This window comes from Miniopterus schreibersii (genome assembly GCF_964146895.1).
Source record: "Miniopterus schreibersii genome assembly, chromosome: 1".
Classification (NCBI taxonomy): domain Eukaryota; kingdom Metazoa; phylum Chordata; class Mammalia; order Chiroptera; family Miniopteridae; genus Miniopterus; species Miniopterus schreibersii.
Genome location: NC_138101.1, coordinates 86,424,106 through 86,441,498, shown reverse-complemented (window position 1 = coordinate 86,441,498; position 17,393 = coordinate 86,424,106). Strand labels below are relative to the sequence as shown.

The 17,393-nt window shown below is 35.6% G+C and overlaps 1 protein-coding gene across 3 annotated transcripts in view; it reads left to right on the top strand.

Moving 5' to 3' along the window:
- Positions 1-17,393, top strand: part of SLC39A12 (solute carrier family 39 member 12) — a 67,151-nt gene that overhangs the window by 9,648 nt on the left and 40,110 nt on the right. For all 3 annotated transcript variants that reach the window (XM_081145619.1, XM_081145617.1, XM_081145618.1), the window contains exons 4-6: positions 5,853-6,060; positions 12,316-12,491; positions 15,859-16,030. In XM_081145619.1, the coding sequence (XP_081001745.1) occupies positions 5,853-6,060; positions 12,316-12,491; positions 15,859-16,030 (556 nt within the window). The remainder of the gene's footprint in view (positions 1-5,852; positions 6,061-12,315; positions 12,492-15,858; positions 16,031-17,393) is intronic.

Genomic DNA, 17,393 nt, shown 5'->3' with positions numbered 1-17,393 from the left:
TTCTCTGATCATAACAAAGATTTTCAAAAACATTTTTTCTGAAAAATCTAGCTGAGAAGCTACCACGACATTTTGAAGAGTGTGAGGAAACATGTGTTTGTCTCTTGAAATGCTCATTGACATGTGTCTTAGCCTGTTTGAGCTGCTATAACAAAAATGTCATAAACTGGGTGGGTTATACACAACAAAAACTGTGAGGAATCACAATTTTTGATGGTGGTAAGTCCAAGATCAAGGAGCTGGGCAGATTCAGTGTCTGGTGAGGAATTCTTCCTGGTTTACAGATGCCATCTTCACATTTTATCCTCACATAATGGAAGGGGCAAGAAGCTCTCTGGGTACTTTTTAGAAGGGCACTAATCCCATTCATGAGGGCTCTACCCTCGTGACCTAATCACCTCCCAAATGCCTCAACCTCCTAATACCATCACATTGGGGATTAGGATTTCAACATATGAATTTTGGGGAGACACAAACATTCAGACTGCGGCAACATATATAAGTGAATTTAATTTTTTGGCCTCAATTCTGTCTTTCAGGATCCCAAAGGTATCAGTGCAATCATGCTGCAGCTTAATGTCCAGCAAATATGTCTCCAATTTGCTGTAAATAAGTTTAATTTCTCTTGTTATTGGCAGAACAAAAGGAAAAATTTTTTACTAAGGACTTTGTGAACATCACTTCAGTAACAAATTTCATGAATCTCAAATTTTGACCATATATATATATATATATATATATATATATATATATATATATATATATATTTATTTATTTATTTATAATCGAGAAAATAGGGTTTCTTCATATAATTCAGTTTTGGGCTTTTTGCTTGTTTGTTTGTTTGTTTGCTTTAATAAGGAGGTGTTCCTACATATTATTTCTTCACTGCAACATCTGATTGATTCAGATTAGCCACTAAGATTTTAGTCATCCAATCTGTTACAGCCTTTTGATGCAGATTAAATGGAAATGGAAGCCCCGCACCTCAAAAGCAGGCGATGTGTGTATATTTAATATAGATTTCTGGTTTTTCCAACACTTACTGCATATACCTGGGCTTCCAAGTGTTAGTGAGATTAACCATTCCTGGAACAGAATAAAATAATTCAATGTTATGTGTAGACCTACTTTATCCCTCTAGTCAGTCAAGAAGAATTGAACTCTTGTTGAGTCATAATCCTTTGCTAGGCCTTAGACCAATTATCTCCTGTAGGAAACCACTGTTTCCAGTTCCCAGGAAGGGTTCTTTAGCCCATTCACCTGGGCTGGGATTCCTTTAGGAAGTCAGTTAATTCAGACTTTAACAGGAGGCCTGTTGGCACCTCACTGCAGGAAGCTGCTCTCTCCAACTAGAGGGTGTGAGGTCACAGAAGGTGCTGGCAGAGGAAGCTCACCACTACTAGCATATCCAGCTTTTGACCCGCACAGAACTCAACTTCCATAGGTCAAGCCACTTATAGCTGCTCCAGGTGGGTTTTAACCAGCTCCCCAAGAGAAACAACTTTACATCATAGCACTCTAATCCAGCCATCCTCTGCAGTAGCCCAGAGGGTAAAGGTCTCTCCCTTTCTTCATTCTCTTTTGTCCAACTACTCAGTTTTATCTTCCAGACTCAATCTTTTAATGCTCACACCTCTCTCTGTTCTTCCCATGGTTTGCCTTTTCCATGGTAGATGAACAAGGATCGGACCAGTTCTCCACTAGCCCTGCCTCTTATATGGGGGATGGGCAACATGACCACATCCTAAGGACTTCAGGGATGGAAATGGTGGTTGGAATTCTTTCTCCCCAATGTCACTTTGAGACTGTTAGTCTTTACAACCTCTGTGAAAAAAGCACACCTTATGAAGTTCATACTATCTGTTATTTCAGCTTATTGTTTTCATCCATGGAACTTCTGGCTTCTTCAAATTTATCAGAAGTTTGGTTACTGACTCATCCTTTCTGTTTGCTCTCCACCACAGCGATGAATATGCTCTTGCAAAGCTCAGCAATTACAAACTTAAAAAAAACAGATGGTACTTTTCACTCTTTGTCCTGTGTCACAAGAATGCAACATAGACACAATAATCTTCTCTTGATTCCTCTTTTGATGAACCTACATCTCCTTCTCCTTATAGCTGAGCTTCTTGAGAGAACTATCTGTCTGTCTTCTCTCTCATTCTTTATTCCCATACATTTTATTTTATTTTATTTTTTTAATCCTTACCTGAGGATACCCTTTTCCATTGCTTTTCAGAGAGAGTGGAAGGGAGAGAGAGAGAGAGAAAGAGAGAGAGAGAGAGGAGAGAAACATTGATGTGAGAGAGACTCATCAATTGGTTGCCTCCTGTACACACCCTGGTCAGGGCTGGGGATGGAGCCTGTAACCGAGGTGCCCTTGGCTGGAATCAAACCTGGAATCTGTGGGCTTACACTCCAACCACTGAGGCAAACTGGCCAGGGCTATTCCCATACATTTTGTTTCTCAACAATCTATGTTCTGCTTTTTGCTCTGACTTTTGTCCCATCCTGCCTCCATGAAACTTTGTTTCTTTCTTTCTTCTTCTTCTTATTTTATTTTTTATTGTTGACAATATTACAGATATCCCCCATTTTTGACAGACCCATGCAAAAAATGGAACTAGACCACAACTTATGCCATACACAAGAATAAACTCAAAATGGATAAAAGACTTAAATATAAATCATGAAAGCATAAAAATCCTAGAAGAAACCATAGACAATAAAATCACAGACATCTCACTGATTTTCTCCGATACGTCTCCTAGGGCAAGAGAAACAAAGGAAAAAATAAACAAATGAGACTACATCAAACTAAAAAGCTTCTGCACAGCAAAAAAGAAACCATCCATGACACTTTCATTCATTGATTTCTATCATCCCATATTTCATGTTTTCTTTTTTTTTCTATTTCCATCAACCCATATCTCCTGGTTTTCTTCTCACTTGTCAAATATCAAGTTCCTCTGGAAGATACGCTTGATTTGCCATCCTTTAAATCTTGGTGTCCTCCACGGCCCCACCTTCAGTTTTTCCTCTACTCACTCTGCATACTCTTGCTGAGTGATATGCTCTTGTGGACTCATGCACAACTAGATACTGATTGCTTTCAATTCTGCTGTTGGCCCAGATTCTTCTTTTGAGCCATAGACTCATATATGCACCAACCTGGGAGAAATCTCCATTTGGATATCTCCCTGGCAGTTGAAACTCATTGTTAAAATCTAAGGCTTATTTTTATCCCTGAACCTGTCCTTTTTTGACGTTGCTTATGTAGCTCTTGAAACAGTCTCTACTTTGGTTTCTATAACACTGCACAGTGCTTGTTTTCTTTTTCTCTTCCTCTCTCTGGTCCATATTTTCACCTATATAGTTTCTAATTTCTCTGTGCAGCTTTTAAGCATTAGTTTGCTCTAAGGCCTGATCTCAGATTCCTATTATTCCATATGCTTTCTCCAGGCTAAGGCATCCATACACAGAGAGGATTCACAAGAGTGTATCTCCATTCCAATCCTCTCCTCTGGATTCCAGACCCATGTATCCTACATAGCATCTTTTTTTTTTTAAAGGATATTGTAAAGGCACTTCACACTTAACATATCCAAAATTAAAGTCATAAATGAACCTGCTCCATATGTTTATCAATTAGAAATTTCTTTTTCTAAATTTCTTTTCCTTTCATGTCTAATCCATCTCCATGTCCTATTGCTGTTACTTCCTGAAGATCTCCTTAACCTGTTGGCTTTTCTCCATTACCATTATTGCCATCTTCTACCTGGACCATTGCAATAGCCTTCTAACTGTACTAGTAGTTATCAATTTGAAACTGTATCTAATATTTATATTCTCCACCATGTAGCCCGAGTGGACTTATCAAAATACAAATCCAATTATGTAACCCCCTTTCCCATCCCTTGCTAAAAATCCCCCTTTGGCTTCTTATTGATTTTAGGGTAAGGGGCAAACTCTGTTACCTGCCAAGAGACCAGCTTTCAGCATGTTCACCTCACTCTACCTGCTCTAACTACTACCCTCCTTCCAGCCTGTCATGTTTGCCATCATCCCTCCTGCCACAGAAGCTTTGTCCACACTGTCACTTTTGTCTAGAACATTCCTTTCTCCCACTCCTTCAGGTCTGTCTGTGTGTCACAGTCTCAAAGAAGCCTTCCTTGATCTGTCCGACTAGGTCAAATAGTTGTCTGTTTTTACCCTCCTTGTACCATGTGCCTCTCCTTCAAAGCTATTGCCACAGCTGTCATATTTGATTACATTGTTATTTTATTAGCAATACTTAACATTAAGCTCTAGGGCAGGGAAAGCTTTTGGTTTTGGTCACCATTACATTTCCAATACCTAGAAAAGTAGCAGACCTATATTGGGTATTTAGGAAAAATTTGGGGGATAGCGGATAGAATTACCATTATATAGTTGTCAAAACCAGGGGCCTGAGTCATTAACTATGCACTCCTTCCAATTTTCTCCAAGTTCTTTAGTCTACCTTCATAATGTTCCTCAAGTTCATCTCCTTTTTTTTCATCTCTAGCTCTACTGTCTTAGGTCAAGAAATATCTTGGACTAATCAATAACTTCTTAGCTAGACTTCCTGCACTTAAATCCTACCACTGTCTATCTATTCACTACTTTGCCACCAGAGTAATATTTCTATAAAATACCTTATTGTATTATTTTCTTGTTTATATCCTTCAGTGGTTCCTCTGAAGTCTTCAGGGGAAATTTTTTCATAGCATTAAATATAAGGCCTTTCTTGATCTGGGTCTTGTCACCTTCTCCAGCCTACTATCAGGTGGACTCCTAGACTCTGGGAACAACAATAATAGTAACTGAGATTCACTGACTATATGCCAACTACTATCTTGTTTTGCACTATCTCATCTAACCTTAATGTTGGATGCCTTGTCCCTTTTTACAGATAATGAATAGGAAGGTTAGCAAGGATAATCATTTTGCCCCAGTTTACCCAGTTAGAAATAGCAGAGATAGTATTTAAGCTGTATCTGCCTGTCCCAAGTCCTATGCTATGGAACTTGCTTTGATGATATAAAAGACCCATCATCGTCCTGGGTTTTATTCTATTTCTACATATTGAAGAGCATAGGCTGTGGAGTCAGATCTGAGTGCAAACTGGAACTCCGCCTATTATCGGTCAGGTGATCTGTGAAAAAGAGTTTTGGGAGAATGAAAAGACAGTGTGTATGTAATAGACTTAGCATAGTGTCTGGCACATGGTAAGCACTCAATAAATTCTTAAGTAAATGAACAGGAATGTTATTGGAATGCAAGGTAAAATTCAAGCCCTTCAGGTGCTCATATTTTAAATGAGGAAAATTGCTGTATACATGGAAAAGGTCCTACATCCTATGTCCGATGACCTATGGTAGTTCAAAGAACACAGACACTATGCTACCTTTGATTTGTGATCAGCACACATTGAGCTTGAGACTAAAGGCAAGTGTGAAAGGGGATGTGCTCTGTGATGGTACAAGGCAGCAGAGCCAGTGCGAAGTCAAGGTCGAGAAGACAGATTTGAAAGTCATTACTGCAGACTCTACTTGAAGCTGGAGAGAAACCGTCCACCAAATGAAAGGATGTAGGCAGAAGACACATCTTTATGGGAGTAATAAGAAACACTAGATAAACAAGTATTTTATAAATAGAGGTATAACCCCGACTAGAGAACAATGGTAGCCATATTTCCACAAACAATTTAATCCTGTTTTAGATGAAGAACTATTCCTTGTCCTTGGGGAAATCCTAGAGACCTTTCAATCAAAATAACTTCAGAGATTAACTTCAGAGTGTTCTTCTTACTTTGTATCTGTTTTCAGTGTATGGAAACCAAAATGCTACAGAAAAGGTCTGGAATACGAAGCAGTGATGGTGCTGATGAAAATACACTTCCTCAGTTGGCAGCAACAATCATTGCTTTGTCTCTTCAAGGTGTTTGTCTGGGGCAAAGAAACTTACCTTCCCCGGACTATTTTACCGAATATATTTTCAGTTCCTTGAATAGTACGAATACTCTTCACCTATCAGGTAAGGATGTTTTTCATGAATTTCACTCCAAGTCACACCTATTAAATAAATTGTGCCAAAAGAAAGACTGGCGCTTTTCTATGACTAAATTTGTTTAAATACATTTTATACACCATTTTATCTTAGCGTGTAGTTAGATAGCTCCAGTGGCCCTCTTAAGGCAAACATACTATGATGGTATTTATGTGATGCTGGAGCAAAAACACAGACTCTGTCCATGTCAGTGATGATGAAGTCATGGATGTAGAGCCAAAGGGAGGGTTTTTAATGGTCTACCACAGTACTAGCTGAACACTTTCCTATTTAGTACATAGTGCTAAGCCAGAGGTGGTAAAATATTGTGTAGTATGATTAAATACTAGGCCAAATGGTGCAAAAGCATTGGTAGAAGTCTGCTTGTAACCATACAAGTAAGTCATTTAATTTTAAATAAAAGTAATATGAAATATCTATTTTGGCTACATTCATGACTGCCAGATATTTGGGGCTCCAAGATGAAATGGGATGCCAAGAATAGAATCAGAATATCTGTTTTGCACATTTCTTTGTTCTTCACAAGACATTAAAAGTGAAATGACTTATTTTTTTAATCTGCATCAAAATGCCCAACTTTGCACACCAAGGAATCCTGGCGTGTTGCATAATAGCTGGTCTTGCTGCCAACACACTTCCCCTTGGGAAGTCACAACATAAAGGGAGATATGAATTTACCAAGGGACCAGCAATACCCTCGTGATCTGGATAAGGCTCCCAGTTCTGAAAGAAGGGATTAAGAGCAGGTAGCCATACAATTCAGTGTCAACCTTTCTCTGGACATGTTTGCACAACAAATTGAATGACAGATATGTTTTTCTACAATTTATTTGTATTTTCTGTTAAGACGAAAGTTTAAACTGTTACCTAGCTGTTATAACTAGGAAAGAAGCCAGGGAAAGGCATGTTATCCTGAGGATAATTTTGATAAGGGAACTAGAAGTTGAGAAATTTTAGCAGTAGATTTTCCATTTCAGGGGAAGGCATGCAATGATTCCACTTTTCAAGTAATGTAAAAACCTATGCGACTGGAAGGCATGAACACTAAGAAATTGGAAGAGACATCAGATCACAATACAAAATGCAGTTAGAGGCAAGCCACGCTGTAAGGTCAAGGCCAGTTGTTTAGATATCAGTCATCATGAATCCTGGTTAAAAACATAAATAATTGTTTGTAAAAGATGTTCAAAATTTGGGCAGAAATCAACTTTTTTCCCCCTAATCCCTTAACCTTTTTCAACCATCCTCCCAACCCTCCTCCCATCTGGCAACCATCAAAATGTTCTCTGTATCTATGAGTTGGTTTCTGTTTTGTTTGTTCATTTATTTTTTAAGATTCAGTTGTTGATACATATGTATTTATTGCCATTTTATTGTTCATATTTTTAATCTTTTTTCTTCTTCTTAAAGAAGACACTTCAACATTTTGGGTAATACTGGTTTGGTGGTGATGAACTCCTTTAGCTTTTTCTTGTCTGGGAAGCTTATATGTGTACATTGATTCTAAATGATAGCTTTTCTGGGTAATCTTGGTTGTAGGTTCTTGCTTTTTATCACTTTGAATATTTCTTGCCACTCCCTTCTGGCCAAAATTTTCTGTTGAAAAATCAGCTGCCAGTCTTATGGGAACTCCCTTGTAATACCTAACAATTTTCTCTTGCTGCTTTAAGATTCTCTCTTTGTCTTTAACCTTTTGCATTTCAATTATGATGTGTCTTGGTGTGGGCATCTTTGGATTCATCTTGTTTGGGACTCTCTGTGCTTCCTGAACTTGTATGTCTATTTTCTTCACAGATTAGGGAAGTTTTCTGTTATTATTTTTTCAAATATCTTTTCTTTCTTTTTTTAAAAATTGAATTTATTATTGGGGTGACATTGGTTAATAAAACTATATAGGTTTTAGATGTACAATTTTATAATGCATCATCTGTATATTGTATATTGTATTGTTTATTCACCACCCCCAAAATCAGCCATTTTTGCATTTGAGAATTCAATTCCACTTCAGAGTTCTATTACATCTCAGTGCAATTAGATACCTATCCCAAGAACCATGAAGCATTTGAGCTATAGCTCCACTGCAACTGATTGCATTTTGGGTGGGAAAAAAAGAAGTATGCTAGTTATACGTGTTTAAAATTTTTTTTTATTATAGAGATTCTGAAATATAAACAAAAGTAGAAACAATAATATAACAACCCCCCATGTGGACAGTATCTAGCCTCAAAAATTACCAATTGGATAATCTTATATTTGTCTCTACCCTCTCTCATTACTTGATTATTTTGAAGCAAATAATCAATCTTAAATATTTCTATATGAATCTTTATAAAAAAAGAATTTTTAAAGAACACCTTGTTATCAATATCACACTAATGATTCCTTAATATCATAAAAATTTCCATTAATGTAGACATTTTCCTGATTTAAACTTTTAGTTTGTTTGTTTCTTTTTGAATCAGGATCTAAATAAGTTCTGTAAAATGCAAATTTTATATATGTCTCTTCAGTTTCTTATTAGGAATCATGCCTTCCTCTTTCCAACACCACCCACACCTCTATTTTGTTGCAAATTTTTTTGTTACAATAAAAGAGGTCGTTTATCCAGTCTGGATTTTGCTGATTGCATTTCTAGTCACTTAATATGTATTTCTATGCTCTGTGTTTCATGTATATTAGTTGTTATATGTAGAGGCTTGATTGATTTTAGGTTGTGTATTTATTTGGAGGTACTGTCTCATAGTAAGTACTATCCACCAGAAGGTACATAACATTAGTTGTCTCTCTTAAAGTTATAAAGTGTTAATGATCATTGCCTAGATTGATTAATTATTTAGGATTTATAAAACCATGATTTAATTCTCTCATTTCTTCATTGATTAGTATAATAATTCTATAATGGAAAAAGTTCCATTCATCACAATTTCATTTTGTTGAGGTTCTTAAAGTAAGGATACATTTATTCTTTAATTTACCACTGTTCAAAATAATAGCATAGTTTCCTTACATCCTTCAAAGGAGAACAATGAATATTTTTTATATCATTATGATTTTATATCTGTTAATTCTTGTCATTATTACCCTAATTGGTGCTCAAATGGTCCCCTCTTTGATCAGTGGGATTTTATTCAAGTTCACTCCTAAGTCCTTTTAACAAAACCCTTAAAAAAGCATTTTATAACTTCTTTGTGTTCCAGTATAAAATATTCCAGTTTACCTGGCACATTTCCTGCCTAGACATAGAATCAGTTGTTTCTCCAAATATTTTTTAAATCTTCATATAAACAAATTAAACTTTTCTCTTTTTGCTTTTGGATTTTGTTATAGTTAAGAAAGTTTCCCACATTTCCAGATAATAGAGGAAGTCACCCATGTTTTCTTCTAGTACTTATACGTTTTCATTTATGATACATTTTGGATTAATTCTGGTGAATGTTGTAAGGAAGAGAGGCAGGTTATTTTTATTATGTGACTATTCATTTTTCCTTATACGTCTATTGTACATGCAGTGAAAATTATTTCCTCCACTTATTTGAGATGCCACTTTTATATAATGCAGTAATAAATTCAGTCGGGTCTCTTTCTGTTTCCTATTTTGTTCTGTTGCTCCACTTTATTCACGTGGCAATACCACACTGTTTTACTTATAGTGGCTTTATACTTATTTTAATGTATGGTAGAGCTAGCTGTCTTCATTGCTCTTCTTTTGGATATTCCTGGCTTGTTTGTTTTTCCTAACAAACATCATTAAACTTTCAAGCTATGGAAGAAAAACCTCATGATAGAAGAAAAATTATAGAATAATTTAGGGAGAAATCACATTTATAAGATGTTGCATCTTTTTATCCAAGAATATAGTATGTCTTTCCATTTGTTCATGTCTACATGTATCTACATGTGTGTTTTTGTAGAGTGTTTTATTATTTTCCTCACATAGGTTTTAGACATTTCCTGCTACATTTATACTTAGGCATTTAACTTTCTCTTTGGCTCCCTTAAATGGAGTCCTCTCTTTCATTATATCTTCTAACTGATTTTTGTTTGTATATATGAAAGTTATTGATTTTTGTAGATTAATTTTATAACCTGTCCCATGATTAAATCTTTTATTTATTTTTACATTTTTTAGGGTTTTCAGATATATAATCATATCATCTCAAAATAAATATAATTTTGCCTCTTCATTTTCAATTATTGTATCTCTATTTGATTTCTCATTTAATTTCATTAGTTAATAATCCCAATATAATGGTAAATAGCACTAGAGATGGTCTAAATTCTTATCATGTTTCTGACTTTAAAAGAAAAGCTTGTAGTGTTTTCTCATTGAGTTTAGAGAACGAATGAGAAAAGGTAATAAATTTAGAGTCTTTTATATTAACCCATATATTTACATTTCCAATGTTCTTCATTTATTCTTGTGGACTCAACTTGTCATTTTGGGTCATTTCTTTTCACCTAAAAGTGTTAATTCATATTTAGTGTTTATTGTAAGGCACTAATTGTACTCATTAATTGTTTACCTGGGAGTGATTTTATTTCACCTTCAGTTTTTAAGGTATTGTTTTGCTGAATATAAAGTTCTTGATTGAGAGTTTTTTTTTCTTCCAGCACTTAGAATATGAGTTCACTGCATTCTGAACTCCATTGTTTGGATGGGAAGTCAGCTACTAATTGTACTGATGCTCCCTTATATAGGATGGTCATTTTTTGTTTGTTTGTTACCATTTTCAAGATTTATGATTGTTTTTGTCTTTCAGTAGTTTGACTATAACATGTGTGGGTTGTTTTGTATTTATACTACTTTTGAACATGTAAACAAAGGTTTTACATCAGATTTGGAAAGTTTTTAGTGATTATTTCCTTCAATATTTTTCTACTTCTTTTTCTTTCTCCTCTCTTGTACCACTGTGTGTGTGTGTGTGCATATATATATATATATATGCACACACACACACATGCACACATATACATATATATACATATATACGTGTGTGTGTGTGTGTGTGTATATATATATTAGTATACTTGCTGTCATCCCGCAGGTCTTTAAGACTTGTTCTTTTTTTAAAAAATAATTTTTTCTTCTGTTCTTCAGAGTGAATTATTTCTATTAATTTGTCTTCATGTTCAATGGTTCTTTCTTCTACCATCTCAAATATGCTGTGAGTTACTCCAGTGAATTTTTTATTTCCATTATTGTATTCTCCAACTCCAGAATTTCCATTTGGACTTTTACATAATTTTTATCTCCTTATCGAAATTTGATATTTGTTGATTTATTGTTGTCATAATTTTATTTAATTCTTTAAATACAATTTCCTTTAGTTCTTTGAACATACTTATAATAGATACTTTGAGTCTTTGTTAAATTCAATATCTAGGAACACTCACAAATGTATTTATTGACTTTTCCCCCCTGACTCCGGGTCACACTTTCCCATTTCTTTACAAGACTCATAATTTTCTGTTGATAACTGGTCATTTAAAATAAAATATTGTAGTAACATTAGTTTGCAGGGTTTTTTCCACCATTGATAGTAACACTTAGGAAAATAGCAGAGATATTTTATTTACAAGTAAAAAGATGGATAAATTCAAAGAAATTCACCATTATATGTAATAATTCTCTGTATCAATGAATTTGTACAAGCCGACAGCTGTACCAAGGGAAACTTAACTGTAATCTATGAACTGACAACCATACCACAGTAGCATTATAAAAGAAGTTCTATTGTGTCTCTACAGTCTCAACATTGTTTCATTTCCTTTCCCTTTTCTGCATAAACACCTAAGAGAAAAAAAATTGATTCATTTAAGTACATTAAAGTTTTTAATCTACTAAAGAGATGTAGTGTTTCAGGGGAATAAAATTTCTAAGGATTAGGCCAGTTTCATCTTTTGTTTACATTTTCAGAGGGAACACCTAAAGAAAGAATTAGTTGGCCCAATGGAAGGCATTCCATTGGTGGAACTGCTTATTTCATCTTCCCCAGGAGATATATATGGTGGGAACATCCTCATAAGATTGGTTCAGCCCCAAAGCTTAGCCAAGGTCTTGTGAAGTATCAATGTTATTTATTACTGTTCAGAATAAAATATTTTTTTCATTAGAATCAAACTTAATAAAATATCTATGCCGTGGCCATGTGAAATTGTGATTATTTGGAAATTGACCTGTCTTTATTCTATGTGACACCAGACTTTGTATGAAATTTCTAGAACTAGACCAACTCCTCAACACCCTCTGGACCCAAGGTACCTGTATCAGAAAAGATAAAGTCCATCAACTTCAAAGGAAAAAAAACCCCAATATAACAATTAATGATTGGAGTTACCCTAATCTATCTGTATCCATGAACCAAGAGTTAGATGATGGTCCAGTTTCCTGGGATCAGGTATTGTCATTATTCTTCTTCTACCATCATTTGCTACTGTCAAAGGAAGCCCAGCTGTGAAAGTTATATACAAGTTGTAGAAAACTTAAAGGATAATGTGTATTTTTCTTAAATGTAAAAATATTTTATTTCCACAGAGTAGTCATGTTTTTTCCCTTCTACCAGTGGATCTCTGTGAACATAAACATGAAGCCAAGTTATTTACTCTTTCCTCCCTTGGATCTATATTGAATGCATGAAAAATTAATTCAATGTACATGTATTAAGACTTTACTATGTGCCACACACTATTGTGGGCATTGTAGGTATTGAACAAAAATAGGCACAGCTCCTATGGAACTTACATAATAGGCATTACATAAATACAATGATGAATGAATGCTTTAAACTTAGATGAGATTAATTGACATTAGCATATAAAGAGATTACTTTGGGCTGTGAGCAACAGAAAAATATTTGTATAGTAGGTAGCACTGAAGTGGTTTTTGAGAAAAGGTGTTATATGATCTTGTAAAAATATCCATATTTCTTAAAGTTGTATTCCAAAATACATTCACTAGGATACCTTGATGCTTCTTAAAATGGGTGCTATGGTCAAATGAGTTTGGGAAATACTGGAGACACACATGGTACTGTCTTGGAAAGTTCTTTAGTAAATAAAATTCTTTATTCTTTTTAATCTAGCATTCCTTAAACTTTACCATAGAATCCTTCTTGGCCCTAATCATTTAAAATCATAAAAAAATTGATGTTCTATGATAACGGCTTACATTTATTGAGTACTTACTATGTATTAGACACTGTGCTATTGCACTTGCATTGCCTCATTTAATTATTACAACGATATGAGGTTAGGTTATATTATTCCATCTTACAGATGAGGAAATGGAGGCATGGAGCTAGTAAGCAATTGCTTAAGTCCACAGAAACAGGATATATACATAGGTTGCCTGATAGCATATTCAGTGCCCTTAACAATTATATCTATTGTTAGAAAATGTGGATTTAAATAAATAAAAACTATTTTTGTTATTTGTATCTTAGATAAACAGGTATTCTTATTGAGCACAATCTGTATCTTAAAAAAGTAAAATTCCTCACATATTCCTAACATTGCTAAATGCTGTTCCCATAAATTATAAATACATGATTGGGCAGTATCATATATTTCTACTTTTATATACTTTTAAAAATAAATTTCTGTTACTTCTTTACTTTTCTTTTAAAAGGCATCTATTTAAATTGATTCTCTTAATGCTTATTGTGTTCAGCTGAAGGTAGCAAGAGTTGATGCTTATATTTATCTTTGTTTGTGAAAGTCTCTTTAAAAGCTTCTTGAGAGCCAGGATTATTTTTTAAAATTTAGAGATTACCTACTTAAGCCATGAATTTTCTAAGAACAGTAATAATCATTTTCTGTGAGGACTATACAAAATAAACAAAACAACCTCTTCTACAATTCTTCTCTACCTCAACATACCACTTTCCTTGTGAATCTTGGTGAGACCCTAAAATGGGAGACTAGATCTGAGGATCCTTCCTACCTTATTTAGACCAGTGGTTCTTAAAGTGTTGTCCCTGGCTCAGCAGCATCAGCATCACCTGGCAACTTCTTAGAAATGCCAGTTCTCAGGCCCTACCCCAGGATCTACTGAATCTTAAATTCTGAGAATGGAGTCCAGCAGTGTCTTTTAATAAGCCCTCCAAGGGATTCTCAAAACTAAAGTTCAGGAACCATTGCTTTAGAATGTTTGTAAAGATACTATAGAAGTCTGATATCAACTCAAGTATACATATATATTAAAGTTTATGTAAAGGAATAAAGAAATTTAAAATGTTCATTGTCTAAGCAATCTAAATATTTCTATGATTTTCTTTCTAATTAAAAATATATTGTGTGTAAAATGTTATGTAATGCATTGCCTTTAAGGGCATCCTTGTTAGTGATTTCAGAAGAAATATAAAACAATGACCTAAATAGAACAAAAACAGCAAATAAAGATCAAGGGCACATAAGCTTATAATAGGTAATGCTCTACGAGAAGGTATTCTAAAACTAGAACTATTCAATGTCTTGACAATGAACTGGGGAAAGATACATGGCATTCTGTTCATGTTTCTCTCTCCACCCTTTTACTTACCAGTCAGACATTTTCCAATGATAATTATTATGGGGGATTCATCATCAAAAGCTTGTTGCTAGTTTCTCTTATTGTCAGTATTTTAATGACATAATTATATTCCATTAGTAACAAATGATACAAAAGAGAATAGACTTTGGCGCTTTTTATTTTGATACGGAAAAAAATCACAAGTTTAGTTTTCTGTCGTTGCTTTTTGTAGCAGATACCTTTTGGGGTTCTTGCCCAGTTCCTTGCTAAGAAACACTTTCCGCATCCATAGGAGTGAGGACAGCAGCCGTGTTTAAGCAACACAATCTTGTGGGCAAAAATGATTGAACCCGGTGTATGTCTGACCCAAAAGAGCCCATCGGTGGCTTTGCTGAACCCATTAGAGCTCTATCAGGATTTGCAGAATCAACTCAATCTTGGGTTTTTGGAGGTCACTTCAGAGCTGGGGCTATATGTCCATGTGTTTCCTAAAAGAGAGAAGGCCAGACTGTGAAAGGTAGTAGATATATGCAAAGGGGAACAGAAAGGAGATGATGATTGACCCCGAAAAGACAAGCCTTTTAAATCACTGATCAAAAGAAAATACCTTATTGATTATAACTAAAGATCACAAAGACATTGTACTAGGGTCTTATTTCAATAGAAGACACCCATCTGTGCTAGTGGAACTCTATGTACCATTCTCACCCACATATTAAAACTTTTAATATAATTTTTATATATATATCTTTATTGATTTCAGACAGAGGAAAGGAGAGGGAGAGAGAGAGATAGAAACATCAATGATGAGAGAGTCATTGATCAAGCGCACAACCTGGGCACATGCCCTGACTGGGAATCGAACCCCAATTGCCTGAATCCTAGGTCTATGCTCAACTGCTGAGCCACACCCGGCTGGGCTTAATATAATTTTTGATACACAAAATCAACCCTTAACACTTTTGAGACGGACAAATGCCTTGCGGCAATTTTTAGAGACCTATTTATTTGTAATCCTTACCTCTTATAAATAGGCCTATACAATATAAAAATTGCAAATATTTAATATCAGTAGGCAAAAACAGTGATTTCAGTTGTTTTTGTGGATAAGAGATGTCAATTGGCAAATGCTGTGTCAACTAGCTGGTATGTAAATGCTAAATTATATGGCTTCATGTGTCCATTTTAGCCAGAATGGGAATTGATGGTGAGTTCATGTGCTGAGGTGAGTAACAATGTATGTTTTTCCTATACAGACTTGCTTCTCTGCTGGGCAACTGGTGGAGATATTTCTACAGAACAGCCTTTCACCTATTTCTAAGGAAGATTTTAAGCATATGAGTCCAGGAATCATTCAACAATTGCTCAGCTGCTCTTGCCAGCTGCCCAAGGACCAACAAGCAAACCTGCCTCCTACTGCCCTGGAGAGTAAGATCTGATTTTTCCCTCAGAAAGTGAATGTCCCAATGGATATAATAATAACTGTGAACACAGGGTACTTGCTATAAACCAGGCACTGCTCTTAGCATTTTACATTTATCAATTTATTTAATCCTCACAACAATGCTATGAGCTAGATATTACCCCTATTATACAGATGAGGAAACTGAGGCACATAGAGATTAAGTGACTTGCCCAAGGACACACCTCTGGTAAGTGATGGCATTGGATTCAAACCCAGGAGTCATTGTTTTTAACCACCGTGCTGTGCTAGGTTTCAATGAATATTTATATCTTGTAAATAATGTATATTGATTTGGTCCCCTTTATAAGACATAGTTATAGAACAACTTAAAAGTGCATAGTTGAGAGGTGACCTGGTATGACAGAAGGAACACATGTAATGTTGGACTAGAAACAGAGAACTGAGTCATGGCTTCTGTCCCCAGCCAACTCTGTGATCTTTAGCAATCTCTTTAGTTCCCTGAGCCCATCTCTTCTGTACAGTGGGAAAGCGTGATATCCTACAGGGCTTGCCATTCTTTCACACATCATGGCACATGTGAAAAAACAAAGGCACACTGGGGTAAACCAAAGAGGCTGCTCTGGAATGGTGGTGGCCAGTGCAGGCAGGTACCAGCCTCTCAGGCATGACTGGCACCCCCAAAGTGCACTCACCTGCATCCCACTGGATCAGTGCAGTAGGTGAGCTCTACTGTAAGTCTTAAGAGGGTACCTGTGAGGTTCAAATGGGATAATGTATGCAAAACTGTGTTTTGCAATTTAAAGCTCTGTATATTTAAAAGAAAGCAGTGGTTGCCTAAGAACATCCAGGATGGATAAAATAATTGACATGCACCCTTTAGAATATTACCATTGATCTGAAGGCCTTATACATGTTTTTTCAGTTACCTTTTCTTCCTTCGAGATGGTCTGCAGTGCCTACAATAGCTGAATTGTTCAGTTACTCACTTCTAACTCACAGTGGATTCTGCAGCATCAAGAGACTCATTTGAAGATTTTAGGGGAACAAAAACATGCCAAGCCTAAATAGCTAAAACTCCACACTTACTGAGAGGGAGAGAGCTTTATTAAAAGTGAGCAGCTAAATAATTCAGCACCTCGTGGTCACTGATGACTCAAAAAATGGACGAGGCAGACAGACCATGGCACCGAGGAGCTTCCACGAGCACATTTATATTCCCACCACGTGGCGCAGTGTTTGGTGCGCACAGGCCACTGGGGAATGGGTTTATGAACTGAAGATTTGTGGAATAGTTTTTATCTTTCTAATGACCTTCTAGACCCTTCTATGGAATAGTCTTCCTAAGAAAAATTCAAACAAGTCACA